Source organism: Haliaeetus albicilla, chromosome 14, assembly GCF_947461875.1.
Source record: "Haliaeetus albicilla chromosome 14, bHalAlb1.1, whole genome shotgun sequence".
Classification (NCBI taxonomy): Eukaryota; Metazoa; Chordata; class Aves; order Accipitriformes; family Accipitridae; genus Haliaeetus; species Haliaeetus albicilla.
In genome coordinates, this window is record NC_091496.1 from 498,814 (window position 1) to 518,367 (window position 19,554).

Below are 19,554 nucleotides of genomic sequence, written 5' to 3' on the forward strand. Positions count from 1 at the left end.
CTAGCTGCCCAGACAGTCCTCCTCCATCTTCTGTTTTTCTTTTCATAGTTCCTGACTGTAGTACCTTGCACTTTTCCCTCTGGTATTTTTCAGACCATTTCTCCAGTGATAGTACCATGTGAGTCTGAATCCGGTCTCCCAATATGCTGCTGCCCTCTCAGATGGGATCTTCTGCAAATTTAAGTTTACTCTCTGTTACATCCTAGGCATTGGTGTAAACATTGAGCTTGTCCCAAGACAGACCCCTGTGAAATCGCACTTGATACATCATTCCAGTTCAACAGTGAAAAATGTGTCAAACCAGCTGTTTACTCACCTTGCAGTAGTTTGTTCCCCTTGCTTTTTATGAGAATGCCTTGTTAGAGCATTCAGAATGCCTAACTGACATCAAGATACATATCACAGAACTGCCTTTCCCACGTTCATGAGACCTATTATGTTCAAACAGAAATTAGGTTCATTTAGTACAATCAGTTCTTTCAAATCCATGCTACCTGCTATTTATAATTTTCTTTTCTGCTAGATATTTTATTAAACTGTTGTGTTGTTTGTTAGAGGATTTTCCTGGGAATTAAAGATGAGTTGCTTCATTTTATACTTCCTTTGATCTTTGTACTGCCTGTTTTTAAAGGTGAGCATCATCCCTTTTTCAGATTTTCTGGAGTGTCGTGCATCCCATGCAAGCGCTCAGAGACAACCCATCACAGATGTCAGACACTTTCCACTGGCTGCCTAGGCACTTTCAGTGAATTTTACCAGGCCCAGACAACTGAAAAAACCTCTTTAATTCTAACTGCTGTTTTTTTACTTTAGGATCCAATCTTATCTTTGCTGTTATCGTGCTACCAGGATGACTGGAGCTAACTGTAGCTATTTAGCGCAGCCGTGACCATTGATTGATCTATTAGGTTTGTCCCTCTAAAGAGTCAAAAAGTTACTAAAATAATTTGCCCTAGTCAAACGTCATGTGCATTAACTGTCATTAATTTGGTTTCAACAAAAGACAAACCAGCAGAAGGTCTGACACTCAACCCTGCAGAAACGAGACGGTCCGGTTAGACCTTTTGTCATCTTGAGGAGCAGCCTTGAAGATCTGTGCTCCAATGCCTCTGTATCATTACATTAGGTCATCTGTTTATTCATTTACCAGATATATGTAGGGCACAGTAATCTGGCAGTGAACTTGAGGTGCTGTTTTCCATTGGGTATCATAACTTTATTTAAATACTTGTGTCACAAGAGTATTAAATTATTATTTTGCTTAGTCCTTCTCTGATGCCTTAAAATATCTCCCTACTACATCTTATTTTATGAAAGTTCCTATTTTTATTTAGACAAAAATAAAAAAATGAGTAATTCAGGTTATTTTTTTCGCTGTGACACTGTCACAGGTCTTTGATTACACTGCTGTATCTCCTTTCCCGGGCAGGTTTTTATTGCTTTCTCCAGCTCTCAGAACTCCAGCAGTGCTGATCAGTGGTATCTCAGGTGTCTCTCTACTCCACCACAATTCTAGTTCACAAAAATGTAGGGACTTTTTATTTCACTGTTTATATACATCTATCTATAGAACTAATTAGTGTGGTTATATCCAAATGTGAAGATGTCCAATGGATTTTACTGTAGTCGGTTACAAACCTGAGGATTTTTAGGTGCCTACAGAGCTAGATGGCAATAGGCAAAGGGTTTGCGGGTTCTGGATGGACTTAAACTGGGAGTGCTCTTGCAAGTCTAACTTGATAAATCCCTCTGTGGACGACACAGAGGAAGAGAGTGAGCTAAAACAAATAAACTTCCAACATTGCTAACAATCCCATAGGTAGCTCTACATACATACTTTTGGAGCATTCAGGGGCAGAAAGTAGGGTGTTGGGGAGTTTTCCTCTTGTTTCTGACAAGTTTAGGGTTTTGAATTAAGGTACTTCTTGCCGGTTTATTTGGAGGAGGAGGAATAATTCCGAGGTGGCGGAAAGAATCAAATATTCTTTCTGCAGAATAACTTTTGGTAAAAGCAGCAGCAGGTTGAACTTATTTAAAGCCTTACATTATTGCAGGAAATCTTGGTAGATGAGGATTGGTGGAAGAGGCTGGGTGAAATTGTACTTACGCAGGGTACAAGCAGTTTTGTCAAGAGTTTCTTCAGTTTATCGCATGGATGAAACAACCACAAAGGAATGAGAGGTACGGAATTCTCTTTCATCATGGATTCCTCACTTTCTCATTGACGAAGCAATTGCAGCAGGACTAGCTGGGCACTTCAGCTCACCACCAGGTCAAATAGCAGTCCTGATTTTGTACATAAACAGTTGTTTCCCTTTCCTTCTCTCTCTTTCTCTTGCATATACACATGCACAAACACATTCTTGTAGAGGTGGCAGAATTTGCTCTTGGTATGAGGTTAAGATCTGGCACAGGTCATCTACAAGGGATTGACATGTCATATGGAAAAGGGGGGATATTCCTGTGGATGCGAAATGTCTTAGGTCTAGCTCTCTTCCTAAATGGTAAGTCATAGTTCAAAAAGAAGATAAAGGTTTACCACAGAATCACAGAATGGTTGGGGCTGGAAGGGACTTTCAAAGATCATCTAGGCCAACCCCCCTGCCATGGGCAGGGACATCTTCCACTAGATCAGGTTGCTCAAAGCCCCATCCAGCCTGACCTTGGACACTTCCAATGATGGGGCATCCACAACTACTTTGATACAGGAATCACGGTTTGAGGTTGTCTGGCTCTTGCTATATGGACAGGAGGATTATGTTACCATAATGACCTCTTCTGGACACGGTAGTTATGAATCTGTTTCCAGTAGGACACTCCATACTTGGAAGAGAGGATTTTTCATTGTAGAGGGGAGAGTTTTACACATATTGAGGAACATATGTATAACCAGCTCTGCTTTTGAAAGACAGGCAATGTGTTGAAAATGTGACATAAAGGGATGACTGTATGACAGCAGCTGCATCCTTTAAAGCGGTTCCCGTAGTTTTGTTGAAGTTTATCCATGTCTAGGTACTTTGTTGCATGAAGTTACTGGTTTAATAGATACCTTATTTTTTCATGGATAATGCCTAAGCGTGTCCAAAATTATAGCACAAAGTAAAATACCAGGGAATTCCAAGGAATTCAGGCTTGTGTGTCGCGTTAGTTTCCATGAACCATGTCTGTCGTATGTCGTCTGGACTGCCTCGGCACCTGCAGCCGTCGCACGTATTGACTTTTGTGATCACCTTTCCTTGGTCTGGAAAACGAAGGAATATTTCTATCCATCTTACTAGGAGCTAGATACCATTGTGGTTGGTGTTCATGGCAGAATCACAGAACTACCTACCCAAAAAGGGATCGCGACGCCTATAAATGCAGCACCGGCAGAAGAGGCTACAGCGGGCCAGGGTACAGAGAGGTGTGTCCTGTCCCGGTGCTTGTCGGTCGCAGTCCGTAGCTGCTAGGAAGTACACACAAAGCATGGGTCGCCGGCCCAGTCCACGCAGCAGCACTGTCAGCCCATCGCCTTCCATCCAGAAACGCCCGCTCCCTCCCTGGCCCTGCTGTGCTCGGCAGGGTCCCAGCAGGGTGATGCAGGGTGCAGCCTGAGCCCCGGCAGGCGACCCCTTCCCCGCAGCAAAGGGGCAGGATGCGGCCGGCGCGGCACGGCGTGGCGTGGGACGCCTGTGCCGGCGGGGCGTGTGCCTGCCTGCAGCGGCGGTACGGCGCATGTTGGGGCACCTCATACCGCAGTGTGCGAACCCAGCCTGCTCTGTGCCAGCGCCCGTCCACGGCCACCGCCTCCCTCCTGCGAGCGCGCCTGCCTGCGCGCCCGCTGCTCTACCTGCTCCTTGGCAGCGCGTTTCTGTGCAGTGCAGTGCTGCGTGGGTCTTTGTTCCCCGCTGCTGCGCACTGGGCAGACCCCCAGCATCGCTGGCTGCACGCACCCAGGTCTGGGGTCTGGCCCGCACCATCGCTCCCTCTCTGCCTCTCTCGGTTTTGGCTCGATGTGCAAAGCTCCTTCCCCGCGCTGCTGAGAAGGACCGAGGTCCCTGATTAATTCCACTCTGATGTCAGACATGCGGCTCCGCTGGGAGGGATTTGCAGGACTGCATTTAAGCTCCCGTTTGCTGAGAGAATCCCTCTCCAGTCTCCCCTCCCCATGCGCCCACCGCCCCTCCCGGCGCGCGTAGAGGTGGTTTGTCGGAAGGGTCGCTGGCGACCGGGGTCCACGCGGAGCTGCGTGTCCGATCCTCTCTCTCCACTGCTGGATTTTCCCCGTTCTTCTCGTCTGGCCGCGGCGGAGGGCAGGGAGAGCAGCTTTGTTAAACTAGGACAATGCGATGCATCCCCCCTCTGCTAATGACAGACCGTTACTTAGCAACGCGGAGGGGGGATTTTAAGAGAAGATCAGAGCGCCGGGATGAGGATATAAACTCTGCTGTTCTCCCTCCCGGGGAACTTACCAAAGAGGCACCTCTCCTTTCGTCAAGCATCTAATTTTTTCATATGAGAGGCAACCGGAAAGTCTCAGAGAGCTGCTTCCCTGATGGATGGATGGCTGCCTCCCCCCGCACCTCCTCTGCTCAGGCGCTCCACTCTTCAGTTATATGCTAAGGGCATCATTTAAAGGGAAGCCCAAAGTGGGATCAGTAAGCTCCCTGCATGTGTATGCAGGTGACTGAGAAGGGGTCCGGTGGGCAGAAGGGTGATCCAGGCAGCCGGGGCTTTCCTCCACCTACACATTGAGGGAAAGTAGCTTTCGTCTTTTTGTTCTGACTTTGGGCAAGGGAGGGAGGGAAGCAGATTGTGCCCAACTCCTTGCTGAGATGAAACGGTCGATGAGAAGAGGTCTCCTTGTCACAGGCACAAAGGCCACCTCCGCCTGGCAGCATGGTGCTGAAATCTAACCCTAGCATCATTCTCTTGTGCTCTTTCCTGCCCAGTGACTACATCATTGAGGAGAAGACGGCCGTGCTGCAGAAGAGGGAGCATGAGGGATTCGGGTTTGTGTTGCGAGGGGCCAAAGGTAAGGGCTGCTTCTTTCGCTCGGTCCTGGGGCTGGGAGGGAAAGCTCCTTCTCCTCACTTTGGCTGGTGCTCAGGACCCCATTTCCCTGGCTGCGCTGAGCAGCCTGAGAGCCCCTGTGCGTCGGGGTCTCTTAGGGGACTCTCTTCTCCTTCTCTGGTGGCTAGACAGTATGAGTGCAGCTTATCTCTGGTTACGTGCATTGTAAAGAAAATGCCATTTGTGGCAAACATGCATCTCGGACTTTCTGGGGTGTTTCTCTGATACGGATGCTGGTATTCGTAGCTTTGCATTTGTAGGAGTTTTCACTTCTGCCTGTTTACTGGGTGTATAAAGTGCATCTGCTCTGTTTCAGGTGCAGATGAAAGCCCCATGGGGCAGGGCCTGTGTCCTCCGTGGCTTTTTTTTTTTGTAATGCTAGAAGTATTTCACTATACTTTGGCTGTATAGAGTTGGGGTCCTTCTCCTGAGAGCCCTGGCTGTGCTGGGGTTCAGCCCCAGCATGAGGACAAACCGATAGATGTCTGTCCTGCAGCTGCCACCATACCTTCGACCCTGTGTTGCCAGACAGCCTCTGCTCGTGCCTGGGGCACGCGTCCCTGGCACAGCCCTGGAGTACCTGTGCTTGTGCAGCCGGTACCTTGGACCGGGTTGTTACTGTGGCTCCTCTTGCCAGAAACTGATAATTTTGCTACAAAAAAAGAGTCCCTTGGGGACTGGTAATGAATGTGCTCATATTCACATAGGAAATAGGCTTCAGCGCCTGTGCTCAGGAGGCAGGTCCGCCTCTGGCTGGAGATTCCTCTGTCCAGCAGTTCCAGGCTGAAGACTGGGGAGAGGCGAGGGGATCTCAGAAATGCAGCTGCTGAAAGCAGAGGCATGGCAATGCATGCTTCTGTCCCTTCCTTGCATGTAGGGTGCAAGATGCAGGAGGGAAAGCTTAAACCAGTGCCTGCCAGCTCGTTTGGTAGTGCTGCTCCTTTCCTGGACCTCGGTGTGGCTGAAGATCGTTGTGATTTGGGCTTTAATCTTGGGTGTGATTTTCTGTGGGGATTCCTGAATTGTCTTTGTTCTGTCCATATCGCAGAAGGGCTCTGTGTGCCGGTGGGTGTGTTTGCGTTCCTGTCAGAATATGGTTGCTGTCTCTTCCTCCCCTCTCTCTCCCCTTCCTTATATATGTGACATACGTGTCTGTCCGTGTGCTGCTCACATCAGTCTGTGTAACATGAAGTGAAACTTCAGGGCTCAAAATGGCATCCATTTTTTTGCCAGATCAGACTTGCAGCTATTGTGTTAGGAAAAATGGGATAAATTTTGTCCTGTTTCCTTTTTTCTTTCTTTCTTGTTGTTTGCCCTCCTAGCATTTGTAGGCTCTGTATTTTCCTTTGTCTGCTGAGGCTGAAAGAGAGGACTTGGAGTGGGTTGAACAGTGGGCATGAGGCTGTGTGGGACTTGGGTCTGGCTTATGGATTTGCAGCCTGGGATTGCTGCAGGGGGCACTGAGCAGCGCGTGGCTGCAGAGGGTCATGGCTCGGAAGCCCTCACAGGGTGGACATGGTCTGTCATGCTGCTATCTGGGACAGGGGTGCTGGTGAGTCTGCTGAAGCCCCTTGGGGAGCAGCATCCTCTTGACAGAGAGGTGAATGTGGTGCTTCTGAGTCACCCCCGTATTTCGCAGACACTCAGCCTGGTGCTTCGCGCTGCCATGGGGTTTAAGCTGGAAAGAATGCTGGGACTCTCTGTCTTGGCCCCATGGATGTCAGCACTGCTCACTCTTCATTCAGATACTCTATGCAAAACACTTTGGGCCTCGTGGGGTGAACCGCAGAAGGGGTCTGAAAACAGGAGGGACCAGAGCATCAGCAAAGTCCCTGCAGAGGGAGGGAGCTGGTTATTAAGTGAGACTCAGCTGGATGATCCTCAAAGGAAACTGCACTTTGTGCTGCAGAGGATGGTGAAAATCTTGCACGGCTTCTACCAGTCTTGCTGACGGTTGATTTCTTCCCAAGCCCAAATTTGCCTGTCCATGTGAGCTGCCCCATCAGCTGCACCCCTGGCAGAGAAGGCTCTCCACCACCCTTCCCAGCCTGTCCCATTTCCACCTCTGTCCAGTACTGGGAGGAGGTGATGTCCCAGTCAAACCAACTGAGCATTTGAACAAACATTATTTTATCCTCGTCCCTGCAGGAGATGAGCTGCAGCTTTCAGACATGGGACTTGCCTGCAGCCATTGCCTTAGGGAATCGTTTGGAGCAGATGGGAAGCGAAGTAGCAGCCCCTTCACTCAGCACTGTGATGGAAAGTGATGAGCAGGTGGATTCACTTCTTCATTTCTTGGCCTAGAGAGACCATCCCTACCTTTCACATACACAAATGGTAGACCTTTGCTCAAAATGCTGAAAGATGGTATTTCTTGGCTTGTAATATCCTGAAGTCAACCAGTCAGCCTTCCTTGCCTAGACTAGAGCAACCTCCCTCTTCCTGGCTAACCTGACTACAGATGAGGCACTATCTATTTAGTAATATGATTCATAAATTATTCATACATACTTCCCTGGGGCCATCCCTGTAAACAGTAGTGGTTACAGTTCATACGGTGACTGCACCTCACATGGTCTCAGCAAATCCATGCTACCAGTTCCCTCGGCAGAGAAGTATTGTTCCTAGGCCAGTTAATGCTCGTTGGCACCTGGTTATGGTGGGTTGTGTGGAAGCGGCAGAGGGACACGCAGTCCCTGACTTGGGAATTTACTCTCTAAGAAAGGAGTAGATAATTTTATGAATAGCAAGGGTATTGCCAATAATACAAATTAAGCGTTAAAAAAAAAAAAGAAAAGGAAATGGTTCTAAGTCCTTGCTTCAAAGCACGAGCTTTCTTTTGTCTACTTAGTCTGGGGAGAAGCCACCAGGCAGGGCAGATTATTCATGAAGTTTCCTGAGATGATTGCTTCCTATGATTCGTGTATCTCCCCAAGCAGCTGAGCCGGTACACTGTTGGGGAGAAGATGCTGTGCTGATCCACTGTGGGGCTCGGTTTGCTCCTGCTTCTTTCCAAAATGTTGTCAATTTTTTATTGCCCCCACCCACCCCCCAGTTCTCCAGCCAAGCAAGCATTTCACCTGCTTTACCAGGTGCACCTGCCTTGATGCAGAACGCAGACCTGCTTTCCAGGTTTCTGCCCAGCTCTCACTGCTCCCTGCAGCAAGTGCCCTTGTCACTCTGCCTGCCCCGGTGCCATGGCCTCCCCACAGCCCCAGGTCCTCCTGCTCTCCTCTGCCCACCACGGCCTCTCTGCCCCTCAGTGCCCCTCCTGTGTCCAGCATCAGTCCTTGCATTTGAGCCAGACCATCAAGGACCGCTTGTAAAACCAGCAGGTCACAGCTGGTGACCAAAGTGCCAACCCGTGGGACTTGCCGATGGGGAGGGTCGTTCTGTACCCCAGCCCCGTCCCTGCCAGTGGGGCTGCAGCAGGGCCCCATGGGAGCCATTGCTGTTCCCATCCCCCCGGAGCACTCCCTGCGAGCATCTTGTTATGTTCAGCATCACGGGAAAACCGATCACTGTGACCACACAGCTTCCAGTCCTGTGCCTGGAAGCCCCTGCAGCCATCGCCAATGCCCCTTTGCCTGTGCTTGGCCATGGGCAAGCTTGTGCACGGCAGGCTGGGTTCCTCCTCCAGTGCTGGACACGCGCCATTCACCAGTGACTCGGTCCCACAGTCGAGACCGAGTTCTGGCTGCACGGGCTCTGCGGGGGAAAGCGCAGAGAGCTCAGGGCTCGGGTTAGGGAGGATCTCTGCATGGTTGTCATCTGCTCACTTGACAAACTCCCCCTTGTTTTTTGCCACGTTTTCTCTGCGGGAAGGTTAAAATTTGATGTTCAGTGTCAGATGTTTGTGTTTGCATCTCTTTGTGTAAAGACCAGCCAGAGCAACTGGTATTGCAGTTACTGAGACAAATCACCTTGGGTGAATTCAGTGGACCAACCACCCAAGCACAGAACTTGCCTGGTTCTGTAGCAATCAGTGGATCATTTGAGGGTGTTTTAGTTTGTTTCCTGCCCAGCACTTGGCATTAGGACCTCAGGCTCGGAAGTTCCCACAAGCTGAATTTTGGTCCTGTGAAGTGCCTGGTGCTGGGTGTCATTGGCCTGACGGGGGTCTCTGACAGCTGCAGCTTCTGCCCTGCACAGCCCTGGGGGCCCGAGGAGGGGTATGGTGAGGGAAGTACAGTTAAAGTTTGAGGATCTTGCTGTTGGTCAGGGGCAGAGAGGAGGTTGTCCTAAAGCCTTGCAGCAAGTTTTGGGACATACTGCTGGTATCATAAAGTTTTGTGGAAATGGAGGAGCTCACTGATGGTTTTCAGAACTTGGCTCTTGTGCGGAGGAGCGCTGTGACACTTTGTGACCCTCAGGACGGACAGAAATTGGGACCCGAGGTGTTTAGACAGATCATGTCAAACACCAAGTCTATCCTCTGTGTTGTTAAGGGTGGTGTCTTCATTATGGAGATCTAATGGAAAACTAGAAACAAGGCCCGGTAGAGTCTAGATACGGCAAATGCTACTTACGTCACACCTTTTATAGTAGCCTTAGAAATTTAAAAATTCAGGAGCTGATTTTAAATAACCGCCATAGCACCCCCTTTCTCCCTGCCCCAAATACACACACTCCATTAGTGCTTGTTATCTGTTGACCACCCAGCTGGAAGCAGGTACCTGCTGCTCCAGTGCTCTGTTTAGATGTCAAAACAATGGTGTGCGGCTTCCTACCCTAGCCTTTGAACTGAGACATGCCTTCAGGATTTTAGGTGAGAAGTACCAAGGCAGCTACTGTATTATTTTATTTTTCACTCTGTAAATGTGTTTCTGGTGAAGTACTTGGGATCTTGTGGTTTAACCCTGATCTTAACAATTTGCTCTGCTTGAATTAACTTGTAATGTTTTTCACTGCTAAGCTTGGCTGGTAATAAAAGTAACTCATCCAAGAAAAGCAGTATTTTTAATAGAATAGAATAGAATATTTTAGTTTAAAGGGACCTACAACAATCATCTACTCCAACTGCCTGACCACTTCAGGGCTGACCAAAACTTAAAGCATGTTGTTAAGGGCATTGTCCAAATGCCTTTTCAACACTGCCAGCTTGGGTCATCGACCACCTCTCGAGGAAGCCTGTTCCAGAGCATGACCACCTTCTCAGTAAAACGCTTCCTCATGTCCAGTCTGAACCTCCCCGATGCAGCTTTGAACCATTCCCAGGCATCCTGTCCCTGGATCCCAGGGAGAAGAGCTCAGCACCTCCCTCTCCATGTCCCCTCCTCAGGAAGCTGTAGAAAGCAATGAGGTCACCCCTCAGCCTCCTTCTCTCCAAGCTAGACAAGCCCAAAGTCCTCAGCCGCTCCTCAGAGGACATGCCTTCCAGCCCTGTCCTGTCACCAGCTTGGTTGCCCTCCTCTGGATGCATTTGAGGTCCTTCACATCCTTCTCAAATGGTGGGGCCCAGAACTGCTCACAGTATTCAAGGAGAGGCCACACCAACGCTGACTACAGCAGGACAATCCCCTCTCTTGACCGGCTGGTCACGCTGTGTTTGATGTCCCCCAGGATGCGGTTTGTCCTCTTGGCTGCCAGGGGTCCCAAGAAGCCTGCATCTTGAAGTGCAATCAACTGTGATGCTGCAGGAGTCCAAGTCAGGGCTGGAGTTTACTGTATCAGGTCCTGGGGAGCAATTCCTCATGAAGATGGGCAGGGCAGGGGAAGAGACCGCACAGATGGGCAGGGGAAGAGAGCGCGCTCAGGTCTGGGCACACTTCTGGCTGTGGCGGGTGCCACTGAACCAGCTTTGTGGCATGGGTGTCCCTTTGAGGTGCCGCTGTGTGCTGGCAGCAATGCCATCTTCCCGGCAGCGGTGGTGTGGCAGAGGCAGAGCCGACCCCTCTCGAGGACCCTCCCCTTGGCTTCTGGGGGGCTGTCGGCACCCCTGTGCCAAAGGGCAGGATTGGGGTTCTGCAGGGCCTTTGCCCTCAGACCTGTGGTGTTGAGGGGGTTGTCAAAGCCACCCCAGGGTTTCCTGGTGATCTGGCTCTTCCAGGGCTTCTCCTGACTGCTGGGCACAGCTGCAGTATGAGTGTCTCACCTGGTGTGAGACAGCCTGGACAGTGGGGTTTTAAGACCTGGAAATGGCCACCACAATCAAATTGCACAACCAAAGCTGCAGGGTTAACATGATAGCTCCTCGAGAGGTACAAATGATGCTTCCTGAGATTTGAAATCATGAGCTTTTGCAATGAACAGTAGACCTCCTTGTTAAGAAATTTTGCCTCATTACCAGTGAGAATTTCTGTAATTTAATTCCAAACCTTTTGATTTAGTTTTGCCTTTGCCAGTTGGATAAGAGCCTCCTTAAATTTTATTTCCTTCCTGGGTAGGCACTTACAGATGAACTGTCACCAAATTACATACTTCTGTCCTAAAGCTTTCCCGCGGGCTCTGATCTAGAAGCGGTATTTTGGAGGGTCTGGTCCCAAGCTGGTTTTTGTGGTGGCTGGTCTGCTGCGCTCAGCCTTCACTCAGGCCTCCATGAGACACATAGGTCAGGATTCCCAGGCTGCGTAAGGAGTATTGGTGTCCTCCTCCTCCATCACCAGGGCTACAACCAGCTCTGAACACTGCGGGTTGTTCTGGTTAATATTTCTTGTTTCGTTGGTGTTGGGGCTGTAAGCAAATGGCTGGGCTGCTGACGAGGCTGAGATTAAGCTAACTGAACAGGAGGCAGAGAATGACTGGACATGATGTGGGAGGTGGGACGTGACAGACAGCATCACGGACAGTGCTTTGGAGGAATGACTGGCTTTCGTCAGTGTGCAGGGGATGGTGCTAGAAGTGGCCAAACTTCACAGACAACTGACAGGGAATACTGGAGACCTTTGGGGTCTCCAGAAGGTAACCTCTCAGTGATACCAGGTAAGGCCAAGATTACCTAGGTGATGGTATTGGAAATACCAGATTTGCATACAGATGTAGCAAAACTGGGGTGAGTGGGGAAAAAAGTAGCTAGAGGCAGATTGTTTGTTTGGAAAGAAGCTGGGGCAGCAAAAAGAAGTGTTACGAACCAGGAAAAAGGTTACAAAGGTACGTGAATGATGTTACTGGGGCTGTTTGGCAGGGGTTTCTGCTGGGCAGCTCTGTGCTTGATCACCACAGCCCAGATCAGGGCGACAAACCAAATCTGTTCTTCTGACTATTGCCCGTGTGTCCAGCCTGCTGCCCCATCTCTGGCTGTCAGCAGAACAGCCCTACAGATGGATCGAGCATCTTGGTGCCAGGTCAGTGCCTGCTCCAGTCCTGTCAGCGTCAGCATCTGTCCACCACCTCCAAACAGCTAGCTTTTGGGGAAGAGCAGGTGGGGAATGCTCCTGAGATTTGCTGTGAGCCGTCACTTCACCGTGGCCAGTACTTGACTCCAGGGTGTTTTAAAGGGCATGCTGTCTGCAGGCAGCGCGTGGATGTCTGCGTACGGCCATGCTTGGGCAGTGTGTGCAGCAGCGCGTCCCATGCAGGGCTCCATCTCCCGTGTCCCAGAGGAGCATGAGTTTTCCACATCAGGCTTTTGGGCAGGACAGACTGCCATGGGGACAGAGGAGTCGCAGTCGGGGCTTCCCCCATAGCAGTGGGGTTTCTGTTCACCCTTTGCCTTTGCCAGAGCTTTATTCTCCAGAGCTGCTTCTGCTCCTTTCAGAAGACTCTGGTGGTTTGGAAGGAGATATCCCCGCCACCAAGGTCTCCTGCACGTGGCATGGTTTGCAGGTGCTCCATGGGGTTGCTGTCAACATACATTTCATTTAGTTCTGTTCTGTTCTGTTCTGAGAAAATGATGTGCTCGGTACCCATCAGCTTAACCAGTAAGGCAGTGTTGGGCTTTCAGGCGGTAACGTGGTTTTATAGCTTTTCTGGCACTTATCCAGGAAATTTTAATTGTTATGTACTGCAGAAGAAGTTTCTCCCTTTGCAGGTCCTTTGCAGTAAAGTGTAGAGCAGTCTTACTACTAACCAGGTGTGAGCACAGCACTGATATGTTTGACTGAATGATAACTAAAAGCAGCTGTAAGGGAAAGTTCTGAAACAAGGAAGCACAGCTGCAGACTCCAGGGAACAGTAGGTCTCCCCTGTATTGCCTGAGTCTGCGAGTTAATTGAGGCAGATAGGAAATCCAGTGCTGGATTGCACCTACAGCTGGAAGTCAGAGCTCCTCCATGCACTGCCTGACATGGCCATTGGAGATTCCTGGAGCAGTTAGCCTTGCAGACCTCATTCTCTGTATGGAAAAGGGGTAGTTTAGTTTACATTCACTTGTCCATTACTAGAGTTTCTTTCTCATTCCCTGGGACTTCAGGCAGTAGCAAGGGAGAGCTGGTTGCTTCCTCTGTCTACGTTTTTCCCCCTCCTGTATTAAATTATGCTTCTAGTATTTATTTCATAAGGATACAGTTCTGACTTCAGGATGCATTTTCTTGTTTACTGAATCTTTAAGGCACTAGTGACACTTTACAAATTGTGTATCACAGCATGCAGTTGCTGTAGATATATAGCTTCCAGCCCACAGAAAATGGTGTGCCTGGAGTCCTCATGTAACACATCAATAATGCAGGTGACAGAATTGTCTATAAGGCTGGGTTTCCTAGGTTAATTTTATCTGTATTCCCTATCAGTTTATATCTTTGATTACCAATACAAAAAAAACACATCCTTGAACTATCCCTCAGATGACTCTTCTCAGAGCTATGATTTAGGATTTCTCTGCCATCCGCAGGCTGTTGTCAGCCCCATGGTGGGGAAACGTGGGGCAGTGCTGCTGAATTCTGCAGCTGTGGGATTGCAGCGGGGGTAAGCCTGATGGGATGGGTGTATCTGGAGCTGTGGAGCTGCTGTGATAACACAGTTTGCTCACATCAGGCTCCTTCTCCTGGCTAGGAAACCAATTAAATTGTCATCTGTCCAACTCTATCCTCCCCAGGGATCAGGAATTCCACTTAACCTTTTCATGACTTAATTATGATGCATGTATGATGAGAGGCAGTACTGGTATGTCACGCTGATGCTCCTGTTTTGTGAAGTACAGTGCTGATGTTCTACGGAGACCGTATGTCCCATTATGATTATATAAATAATTTACTTGACATTCAGAGAGCCTGAGTCTACCCTTTTCTCATTTTCAGAGATTCAGGCAATACACAAGGTCTTTCTCACCTTAAACCTCATATCCTTCTGGTCCGAGGTCTAGCATAAGTTAATGGGCGCCTAGTTTTGCAGCTACAGTCTGCAGCAAGGTCATGTTTGTGGTTCTTTGAACATCAGGCTGTTGAAAGAACTTGCTGGTCAACACTGATCCAAAGAGCTGAATTTAACATTGGGGAAGTCCTGAAGGATTTGGAGAAATCAGATGTTACACTGGCATTTCTAAAAATACATAGGATGACTTGTCAACTGTTTGCCACTTAAGCTAGCTTCCATCAAAGGAAGAAGTCATGGAAAGCTCTTGATAAAAAACATCTAAGATCATTCAGCATATTAACATTTTGTCAGGCAAACTTTGTCTTGGTCTGGTGCTAGCCAATGGCTATCTGATTTAACAGAAAAAATCTTGCATAAAAATTGTAAATAAAATAATAAAGTAGTACTATAGTAAATGATGGAAGTATTTATATCTGTATAAAATCAGGGTCTATACATTTCACACACATGAAGGAGAATGTAGGTCACATTTACTGGAGTGATCTGACATCAAAGGAGATGTATGCACAAGATCATCTACTGACTCTGTTATTAAATCTACTGCTTCATTAGGGTTTTGACACAGCTCTTAAAAATACATTGTTTTGATAATAGACTTAGAGTGATGGATAACTTACCTAGGCCTGTTGATACAATACATCATTATCTATATTGCTAACAAAAATAAACCATGCTTTCTGCATACATCAGCTGAGGGAGAGGTGGACATACAGGGACCTTTGTTGAAGGCTCTGGCCCTTGTCATGCATGATATCAGACTAGATAATCGTGGGTTTTTCTGACTTGTTTGTTACATGTCTCTAAGGCAAATGGTTTGTTCAAGCATCATCAGCCACTAAAGAAGACATTTGGTGTTTGGTTTCTTAGCAAGTTAGTCTAGATCCTTCAGTGCATTCTGCTCAGAGCTGTCCCTATACTAGCAAAGAGTGTCCTTTTACCACTGACTTTTCTGAATGAAGATGAGACAGTGAATCCTGCATGGACTAAAGATTCATGTGAGAAAAAGACACCTCCATCAGTCTGCTGAAAAGCCCTGAGTGAGAGCCTTCAGTTCACCTGGCCCCAAAATTGCCAGCCTGGCCAGGGTTTGGGGAGCATGTCTCCATTTTGAATTCCTAGGCTCTATATACATTTGAGCCAGCTGTTTCATGCAACTGTGGCCTTGCTGTTGCATTTCTTACCAACCAGCTTTAGCTTCTGTCCTACGCATGTGAGAATTACTGTGCATGAGGGGAGGATATCATAAGCCATCACAACCAAGCTCTTGAGAGTCTCTTGTGCCGGTCTTGGTGCTGGTTTCCAAACCATTCTTCATGCTCCTGTATTAATTACCCTTCAGAGAAAGTAATGCTAAGTAATGCATTGCAACATCAAATACACCATCTGCCAGGAATCTCTATGCGCTCCAGTCAAGACCACTAGACCTAAACTTACTGCTTGTGTAGCACAGTGGACTGAAATAATCTGTGTCAACACCATTGGTGCCAGAAGCTGTGCATCGCACTTTGAACTGACCCTGTGCAAGTAGCAGTGCCATGCTGTTGGCCAGCCACTGGTCAGCAGCCAAAATTTAGATGTTTCAAGCACTAATATCTTTTGGTGCATGACATATGCTGCATCATTAGGCAAAACAATGGCTTGTTAGCCTCCTCTCCTCTTTGTGATTTAAGTATGTTTGGGATCTACTCAGCAGAATGACTGCTATACTGCTGTTGCAGGAGGGGATTTCTGCCGTACAACTGCTATCTGTTATTTGACAGCTAGCCTTGAGCAAAGTGGCTGTCCCAGGTAGAGGAGGAATAAAATACACTCGCTGACCCTCCAGTGTGTATTACACTTTCAGGAGAGTGCAGATCTGTCAGAACATGTCTGGGGTTTTCAGACACTTATTCCTAATGTGTCAATAATTTTCTTTGTCCATGACAGGTGATGTGGAATATCATCTCTTGTTTCTGCAGGCAGGGAAAACAGAGTAGTTGGCACAGGTGGTTTCAGTATTGCACCTTCACCCCCACCGACTCGCTGAGTACTCTTGTATCTGGTAGCCCATCTTCAGCTTCATCTTTGAGGCTGCTACCAGCTGAGAACAGCTCCAAAATCAGTGCAGTGCTGATCACCAGAGGTGGCACAGTCTCCTCTCTAGTCCTGGGACTACCAATAAGTGGAGGTAGAGCTGAAATGACTCTATAGATACTGCTCCCTGGAAGGCTGCACAAACAAGTGGCCAGGTGTCGTAGTGCCGAGAAGCAGCACTTTTCTTGGAAGGGTAACTTCTCTCTTTCCTCGTCTGTGGCACAGGCTATTAGGAACGGCCATCTGTCTGGTAACACTTGAAAGCCAGTAATAAGATTGCATGCTATTAGAAAAGGGATGTCTCGAGCTTCTTCTGGATCCGCTTTAGGTGTTTCCACTCATATAAGGCCTGGTGAAGAAGTCCTCACTGATCCAATGCTATGGTCTTATGTAGCAAGACACGAATCCTCTCTGCACAAAAGCAGGTAGACAGGCAGCAGGTCTGTTCTCAATACACAAAGGGGAAAATAAAAATCTTCTTGGAGAATCACGACCAGCCCCTGAAACAGCCATAGTTGATACACTCTGTGCTGCGGACAGCAACCCATCTTGGTACCACTGATAGTTTCAGGTTACCAGAGCCTGGCCAGATGCGTAGAGTAGCTGTGGCCTTTCTGCTTCATTTCTTTAATGGATCTGAGGTTTCTGAACATCGACAACAGTCTCCTCTTGATAAACAGACAAAGGAAGCTTGTTCCTTCATCACATCACACAAGGTAGCACACATCACACAAGTGCCTCTCTGCTATAAGTTGGGCATCCCCCATGCAAAATTCCTTCTTCGTGGATGGGCACTGAAGCAAGATGGGCTGCAGCTGGATAATGTAAGTGCGCTGCCTGGGTCCATCTGAGAAAATCCCTTCCCTGGAAATGGTGTTCTTTTGGGAGCAGGAGCAGGTTTTCCAACCAGGAATGCAATTAAAACCTCACTGATGAAGAGTGGGTTTCATTTGATTAATGCAGACGTCCATCAACAAGTAGCCCTCTGGTCCTGAGCTAATGGTCTCCTGTAGGACCAGTATGAGAGAGGCACTGCTCTGGGATGCTGAAAGCAGGTGTCATGTCTGCAGTAGCACAGGTGGATGGCGCACATTGTGTTTTCTCTGCTGACTATGAAAGAGGCCTGGAGCCGCTAACTCAGATGTAGACACAGAAGGAGTGAGTTCTTCCCCTCCTGCCATTGTTCATAGCTGCTGTTCTCATTTCGTCTGTAGTACTGGGAGATGGATGAGGCTTCAGGGACCTTTTGGGAACATATGTGACTCTGGGAGTCACATGTGTCTGGGAGGCTCTGGGGCTTTCTCAGGGTCTAAGCTCATTAATACTGTAGACATGTAGCATTAGCTCTGGTTCCTGCATTGATGTCAAGCTGAGCCTTGCATACATGTTCTTTTGAACCAATATACAGAGATTTTTATAGGCTCCTGGACATTCTTGTCCACCTTCTGCTTGCTTTTTTGCCACAGTGTCTCAATCTCTCTCTCTCTTTGTGTTTTGTAGCTGAAACCCCAATTGAGGAGTTCACCCCAACCCCAGCCTTCCCAGCGCTCCAGTACCTGGAATCAGTGGATGTGGAAGGTGTTGCTTGGAGAGCAGGGCTTCGCACAGGAGACTTTCTGATTGAGGTGAGCCCAGAAGCGGCAGGGAGAGTGACTGATGGCTGCCAGCAGCATCTTCTGCAGAACAAGGGCTTATGTCTTGCATAAAATTAATTTCCTTTATAAGGTGTTTTGAGAGCTGGGTAATAATTGTTACTGAAATGCCTGCTGCCTGGATGTCTTGATGAAAAAATGTATTTCAGGTACAATAATTCGAGTAGATACATGCTCTCTGTGCTAGAAGGGGAGCTGACAGGTTCCCTTCTGCTAACTGAAATTACAGGGAAAATGGAGGTTGGAGGAAAGACTCATCAGATGCCCTCTCTGGAGGCTAATCAGGATTGTTTTGTACTGATATTTATTACAGCTTTGCCCAATGTGGTACAAGTATTGGGGTCTATAGGGAAGAATTAGATTGACTGGGTATATAGGTCTCTGCTCTTGTATCTCCCCCTTGGCCCCTTCCCTTTTTCAAGAAGGCAATGCTGGGGGCTGTGTATTGCCTTCACTCTGCTCTGAGGCCACAGTCGACTGGATTTTTGTGGTCACTTTTAAAGAAGGAAAAGCAAGGATTAGAGTCACTGGCAACTTCATGTTAAACAAATGGCTCCAGGGCTCAGCAGCAAGGCACAGCGAGGTAAAATAGAGGTGTAGTCTCCCCAGGGCACAGGCAGGAGACTTAGGAGAAAACCAGGGTAGGGATCTGAAGCTGGCTGCCAGGTCTCCAGCAGTGACAGCACTTGCTTGCTCCTGCAGCTTGACATTATTATTATTTTGTTATTGTTTGTATTAGTGTATGCACAGAACCTCAGCGACAGGTCAGGAAATCATTGTGGTAGGTGCTGCATGGTGCATGGCGTCTGTGCAGTACAGGTGGTGACGGCTGTGTCCCAGCACGCAGATGACAGGGGTGCTCCCGTGCTGGTGCTTGCCATCTCTGGACAGTGAGATGACACTGCAGGGAGCAGTTTTGGCATATCGGTTGCTTCATCTTGTAGTGAACGCAGCAGAGGATAGTTTTAAGGGGTGATTTAAAAGAGAGCGGTAACATTAATTTGTTAATGTTTATAGGGACTCTCCTCATTATAGGAGGAAAGTGTAGGAGACATTACTGTGGTACCTGCAAGTGAAAGTTATGTTCAGAATCCATGCCAAATGGGTATGGTATGAATAGGTCAAGTCTGCATTACTTAAAGCCAGAGAAAAGGCTGTTACAACAAGGCATTTGGGAAATGATTAAAGTATTTGTGAATCACTCAATCAAGATGCCCGTTTCTGTGCCTTAATTGTAAAGGGATCCCAGAGAGTTTGTTTCAAATGGACATGTATACAGTGTTGGAGCAGGAAGGGATGTGAGATGAATCCTGTCCCTTCCAAGGGAGCAACGGTTGCAGAAGAGGTGGAGTGAGGCTGAATTGACACCGAGTCTGTGAAGCGACCATGAGTTAGATGGGATGGGAAGGGGAACTTTGTGTGAAGTTTTGAGGTGGGTGGCGTGGTCGGGCTCCACTGTGAATCTCCTCACAGCAAGTGCCAAGCAGCACACACTGGACAGGCAGTCCATACAGTCAAAGGAGGGGCT

General features: G+C 48.3%; 1 protein-coding gene across 19 annotated transcripts in view; it reads left to right on the plus strand.

The window, feature by feature from the left end:
- SHANK3 (SH3 and multiple ankyrin repeat domains 3) overlaps positions 1-19,554 on the plus strand; it is a 396,403-nt gene that overhangs the window by 299,518 nt on the left and 77,331 nt on the right. For all 19 annotated transcript variants that reach the window (XR_011327682.1, XM_069801392.1, XM_069801393.1 and 16 more), the window contains 2 exons: positions 4,932-5,014; positions 17,875-17,999. Coding sequence is in view for 18 of the 19 variants with exons in the window: in XM_069801392.1 (XP_069657493.1) it covers positions 4,932-5,014; positions 17,875-17,999 (208 nt within the window). In the remaining variant the exon portion in view is untranslated. The remainder of the gene's footprint in view (positions 1-4,931; positions 5,015-17,874; positions 18,000-19,554) is intronic.